The sequence below is a fragment of the Aplysia californica genome, unplaced genomic scaffold (assembly GCF_000002075.1).
Source record: "Aplysia californica isolate F4 #8 unplaced genomic scaffold, AplCal3.0 scaffold00012, whole genome shotgun sequence".
Classification (NCBI taxonomy): Eukaryota; Metazoa; Mollusca; class Gastropoda; order Aplysiida; family Aplysiidae; genus Aplysia; species Aplysia californica.
This window is the reverse complement of record NW_004797282.1, coordinates 2,620,032-2,626,332: the sequence shown is the minus strand read 5'-3', so window position 1 is coordinate 2,626,332 and position 6,301 is coordinate 2,620,032. Positions and strand designations below refer to the sequence as shown.

The window sequence follows — 6,301 nt, the reverse complement described above, 5'->3', positions numbered from 1 at the left end:
TGCTAAGTGAGTGTTTTTCTTTTTCCCTGTGCTAAGTGAGTGTTTTTCTTTTTCCCTGTGCTAAGTGAGTGTTTTTCTTTTTCCCTGTGCTAAGTGAGTGTTTTTGTGTGGATGTACTTCTTTTTGCTCAAAGTAAACTCTTTCGACGAGAATTGTGGTTTGTTTCGCATTGCCTTCTTTCTGCACTGAATTGAGCATGCAGTAAGCTCTGTTGTCCCGTTTTATGTGTTCCAGGTAGCAGCCGTTTCTGGAGATGCACGCCGCGCCCTTGACATTTGTCGCAGGTCGACAGAAATAGCCGAGTTGAGGAGCGAGGAGGAAAACATCGACAGCCCGATGGTCACAATGGGAGACATCAACAAAGCTGTAGAAGAAATGTTCTGCTCGCCCAAGATTGTCGCAATTAAGTGAGATCCAAATTGTGATTTATTTACATGTAGTTTTTTTTGTTTGTTTTTGAGCACTGGTGTTGGGTGTTGCAGTTAGGCACTTTGCTGACACATGCATAGGATGTGAGATGGATTCCTGTGAGGGGACATTTTTATTGAGTATCTCCCATCTTTCCGTTAGAATGTTGTATCCCTCACAGCCCAGGTTGGCCCTGACAGGCAGGACTCAAAAAAAGCCCGCCTCTTAAACGATCATCATAATTATGTTTCTTTGTTTTTAAGAATGTTTTTGTTTGGGAAATACGTTTTGGCTTCAGCAAGTGGTTAGTGGGTCCCTGACATCATCTGCTCCTTTTTATTTTCTTTTGGTTATGTAGCTACTGCTCTGAAGACTAGTAGCAAACTGAAACGTCTTTGGGTTTTTTACTTGAACTGAACCTGTTTTTATTTCAAAATGATGTTTCCCCCCCCAGAAATCTGTCCGTCCAAGAGCAGATGTTCCTAAAGGCGATCGTAGCAGAGTACCAGAGGGCTGGCATAGAGGAGGCGGAGTTTAAAAAACTTTACGATCAGCATTTGACCCTTTGTCGATTTGAAGGTGAGTACAGTCGAAATTGTTGATGTGCAGGTGATTGTCTTATACAGGTGGCTGTTAGAGCAGGTTTAACTGTAGTTTAAAGTTTCAGTTCCTACATCATTTTGACTGATTGTTTTGGGTTTAAGGTGGAAATATATTGTGTGGTTGGTTGACGGATGTTCTGGTGTGGTCTGCTCCCTCTTTCCTGTAAAAAATCTTTGGTCCTTATCTACCCTACTTTTTTAATCTGTATGTTACCCCATAGTAACATCTCTATACTTTGGCTCTTCAATAGCCTATTTGTGTTGCAAGTACTGTTGCACTCTTACTTAAGCTTAACTCACAAGTTTGCCAAACTGTCCTGAATTTCCAGAGATTGTTCTGGTTTTGGTTATCAGGAATTTGAGAGCCTTGTCACATTTATTACACCAAAACCAATTCCACTTTATGTTAATTAGTTTTGTTATTACGTTATCCTGTTATCCCAGTTTTAAAAGTGATGTATGATGGAGTTTTACACTGAGCAGTTGATATGAAGTTTTAATGTATGTCGTTTTTGATTGGGTTTTGAAAAAGTTGGCAAAGCCTGATTTTGTATCACTGCATTTCTCTGTATTCAAAGTAAGCTAATCAGTTCTATGTTGCTCTCTGTCCGACCCCAGGAGTCCACGCCCCTACGATGACAGAGCTGGCCGCGATGTGCTACAGGTTGGGCAGCATCCGACTGCTCCTGATCGAGGCCGGCCGGCTTGACCTTTGCATGAGGGTCAGGCTCAATGTTAGCCAAGACGACGTCATGTACGCTCTACGAGAGGATGAGGGAAATCGATCGTTCTGAGGTTTGGACGATATGGCATGGAAAGAGAAGCGGGTTTTGACTCAGGTTTGGGCCTGGTTGTGGGGACTTTGGTTCCTGTGGACTTTGGGTTTGTCATTGGAATTTAATGCCTTTATGCATCATGTTAAGGGTCATCGGTATACTAATGGCATCTGTTGTGTAAAGGTTAGGTGCTTCGCTGTCCCATGCAGAAGACCTGAGTTTGATTCCTGGGTGGGGAGAATTCTTTTTGAGTACCTTGGTCTTTCTGCTGGGATGTTGTATCCCTCTCAGTTCAGATTTGGAATGACCGCTTGTCTCCTAAATGATAGAAATTGTGTTAATGGGGGCATGAAAAACACTAAAGTAAAAAAAAAAGAAAAGACAAATGGTTAGGCTCCTGCACGCTTAATCGTGAGATTACTGGTGTTTTGGGGTTCATGGCTCAGTTTGGTTCAATTTTTTTGTCCTTTGGAAAGGCTCTTTACACCAATTTTCTCATTGGGCTTTGTCCTATCAGAGATGGACATTAAATTCGGAGGTCTCGCCTGTTAAATAAGTTGCAAGGGGAATTTAAAAAAACTATACATTTTTGGATTGTGAGGTAACTTGCATACGTCAATAATTTGTACAGACATTGCCAAAGATGGTAAATTAAGTACAGACTACATCTGTGAGTACTCATGGAAAATTCTCCTTCTGCGTGCCATTAAAAGAATATGATCTTGAGCCTATTTCACAATATCTGTGCCTTAAAAAGAGTAACCTAGCTGTGGTCATTTCTCTTCATGAATTGAATTTTTTCCATGGGATGGCTTGAATCGGCTATGAAATCCCTCTTACTATTCCCATGTTATGTCATGTTCATTGGAATTGCTTTTTCCAGAATCTACTTTTTCAGCTCGGAAATATTTTTGTTTTTTTCTCCCCCCAGACAGTGGGAAATGATGTGAAACTTGGTCTTGTTATTCCATGCTTGGTTGTCTCTCTCAGAAACTTGTAAACACTCCGATATAATTGTTGACAACACAAAAAGGTTCCACCTTTGAGTCAGAATTCTGTTTAGCTTCCTCTGTCTGTGTGCTGAGGCCTGAAAGAGTTCTCACTCGTTCAGTGTGTGTTGTGGCAATCCTTCTGGTTCTTATCTCGAGAACTTTGAGCTGCTACGCGTGATTTTTGCTATTCCATGCAGTTGTTTATTTTTGTATTCAAGGGGACACAAGTGAGAAATTCCAAACTCTGAAGTCCTGTTGTTTATGATATTATTATTGTTGTTTTTGCTATTATTATTTATTATTATTATTTGTGTCATGACATGGAATCAGGCGCTTATATCAATTTTATGACGTATTGGATTATTGTAATCTTGTTCATTTGTCTTGATTTTGATGAAAGAAATGCACATCTATTTTTAATTGAAGTCAGAATATTTACAATTGAAGGAGATGGGGGTCGCTAGGTGTCAGAGATACAATTAGAGAGAACATGGCTGGCAAAGTGTAGTGACTCCCAAAGCTTGAATGTCCCTGAAAACTGAATTTTTTAATTTTTTGGTACCTTTAATCATTTTTCAGTAAAATCCGTACAGAACTGTTTGTATATGACCGTTTAAGGTGTTGAGCTCTAAAATAAAAGTTCTATAAAAATTGTCGCACTGGCAGAAAATGTCAGTTTCTCCAATTTCATTATTTTGATGAGCAGCTGATTTCACCATGATGCAACACATTATTTCTATTATCATTATTGTTATTAAATTTTCTTTTTTCACGAAAGACTTTTTGTCTCATGTTGATGGCTATGCTTATCAATGGACTCTTGGTGAATGTGAAAGTCTTGACTTGTGGTAAATTTGTATGTTTTGTTTTAGTAACTGCAAGTGAATATGAAGCGAGGGAAAATTTGTTAGTTAGGTACAGTATGAAAGTAGCAAGCTGGTTGTTAACGGCATGGTTTTCTTCATGACATCCTGTTTTTGTGTACTCAGCGGGACTGTTGTATCAGATACGGTTATTCTCCCAGGCTTTATCCTGGTGACCTCTATGTTGGTTTATTTGTCTAATTTATTTAATTAATTTTTTGTCATTGCTCGTTCCACATGTCAAGGTTGTTGTTTGTCCAGGGGTGTTTGGAGGATGCTGTTGGTAGGTCAAACTTCTGTCTTTTGCTTATGAGCACTAAATGATCATTATTGTTTCAATGTTTTTCTTTTCTAAAAAGACAGAATGTTTGAAATGTTGAATTGTAATCTGGTATATGTTACGTTCAAATCCACTTTGTTCTCATTTTGGCAGTTTTTTAGCGAGTATGTCTGATTTTTCTTTGTCCGTAAGGTGTTAAGTGAGGCAGTGGGATATGGAGGGATGTTGGTATCTCGGATGAACTAGTCTGAGTAGTGTGAGAGATGTGTTCACCTCTTGTGTTCACCTCTTGTGTTCAATGCCAATGTCCTTGCCAAAGATTTGCTCAGTGTGGTTTTATTAATTGTGCTTTTTGTGAATCGCTGTTTGAAGATAGCAATGGGAAAACAAAGTAACAAACATTTTTAGGTTTTTCAGAAAATCAAATCTAAAGTTTCAGAATACTCCTGTACTTTTTGTTTTTTGTGGAAATGTGCCCTCATTTAGGAAGTCTCAAACGCAGGATCAATTGTTTTGCTCTGTTTGATTGATTGTGTACACTGACGACCCCCCCCCCCCAACGCAAGCCTTTGAAAATTTTTAAAAAAGATTTTGGCTTATATAATTTTTGGGAACTTGTTGAATTCCTGATTTGAGCCACCCAGTTTCATATGTTCTAATGAATTGTCCCTTTTCATTTTGTGAATGAATTAACATAGATCTAATAAATTTCTGAAATTGTGAATTCAAGTGGTGCACGATAAAGTCCTCGATAGGCAGTGGTTGTGTATGATAGATCATGAAAGTAGTGCTCATGCTTCAACTATGCAATAGCTTTCAGTTTGTGACTTTAATCATTTTTCCAATGCTGTTTTCAGTTGCTTTACACAGCTATAACTCCATGTGTTTTGGACAGTATATGGTTTAGTGTCATTTTTTTCCTCTAGTAAAATTTTTTCGGCACTTGCGCAGCACAAATAGGCCAATCATTCATATGCCACGGATGAGAGGGGTTACTAGAGAGTAAAATACCACGAAAAGGAGGGGGAGAGATTAGGATGATAAATGTTTGATATGTCCAACTTTAATTTTGCCTCTGCTGTATCTTTATCTTATTGGTCTTATCTTTCTTCGCCCGGGCACTAAAGGGAAGTTTCTGTGTCACTGTTCTTTTCTTTCCTCAAAGTAAACCAGTATCATGTACTAAAACAAGTGATGTGGTTTCCCTTCCCATTATATTCTGCAAAGTTGTCATTGGTGCCCGTGGTGTAGTGGTTAGGTTGGGTTTTTTTTGCCATTGCATGCAGAAGGCTTGAGTTCCATTCCTGTGTGAGGATGATTATAATAATAGATTATCTCTGTCTGTTTGCCCCTATCTCTCATCCTTTCTTTCGTATGTCACTCTCTAGTAACATCTCTAATCTCTGGCACTTTTATGTACTTGTGTTTGATCTATTTGTGTTGCAAGTGCCTGAGTGACGGTACATGTATTTGTGAAAATGTGTTTCTTTACTCGTTAATGTTTTTGTAATGTACAAAATTCGCTATTAACATGTATATATATATTGTGATATACATGGATAAGAAAAATAATTCAGGACCTGAAAATGTGTTTGCTTTGTTCATCTATCAGAGTGTTTGCTGTGTGCGTCTGTGTGCATGTATGAGCTTATTTGCTTTATGTGTTCACATACATGTTTGTTTTGTGTGTCTGCGTGTGTGTGCTAGAATGTAGAAATGTGTGGGAACAGACTCTTGACTTGTCTTCCTGTGCCACGAATGTATACACCCTTAAGTATTATTGCATTTTTCTAACATTTTTTTGGGATGCTTTAAGTTTAAGGGCATGACTGGTAAGTCCTACTTCTGTTCTTTCCCTCTCTTGGTTCTGTCTGTCTTTCTTGATGTTTCCCTGTCTACTTTCTGCTACTGTGACAATGTAATTCTCTTTTCTCAAACAATTGGGGTTTTTTTTTTTTAGGGGGGGGGGGTTGCTAGTGTCAATGAAACTAGCATGTATCATTTTTTTCCATTGACTGCAAGATTTGGTTTTTGTTTTGATTATTTACATGCAGATATTTTCTTATGTGCCCATCCATCATGATTTTCTGAAATGTTAACAAAAGCCAATAAAACAAAATTCATGACATTTATAAATCGTTCAGTGTTTGCCCTTTCTATGATCAATGTTCCAGTAACTTTGGAATGAGTATAATGTTCTTTGTTGTTGCAGGCAGAAGGTGTGAATTCGGTTCCCACACAAAGAAAAGTGAATTGTCGTGTGTCTCCGCCTGTCTGCCCGGATGCTGTATCCCTTTTAGGCTGAAAATATATACTGTCACGCACAACTGAAGTGCACCGCGATACGGACGAGCAGCTAGACTAGGTTGGAGCTGGTGAT

The 6,301-nt window shown here is 38.6% G+C and overlaps 1 protein-coding gene across 2 annotated transcripts in view; it reads left to right on the top strand.

The window, feature by feature from the left end:
• Positions 1–5,236, top strand: part of LOC101859988 (serine/arginine repetitive matrix protein 2) — a 27,184-nt gene extending 21,948 nt beyond the window's left edge. For both annotated transcript variants that reach the window (XM_005090109.3, XM_035970530.1), the window contains exons 15-16: positions 863–987; positions 1,629–5,236. In XM_005090109.3, coding sequence (XP_005090166.1) covers positions 863–987; positions 1,629–1,804 — 301 coding nt within the window. In that variant the 3' untranslated portion in view covers positions 1,805–5,236. The remainder of the gene's footprint in view (positions 1–862; positions 988–1,628) is intronic.
• The last annotated feature ends 1,065 nt before the right edge of the window (positions 5,237–6,301 follow it).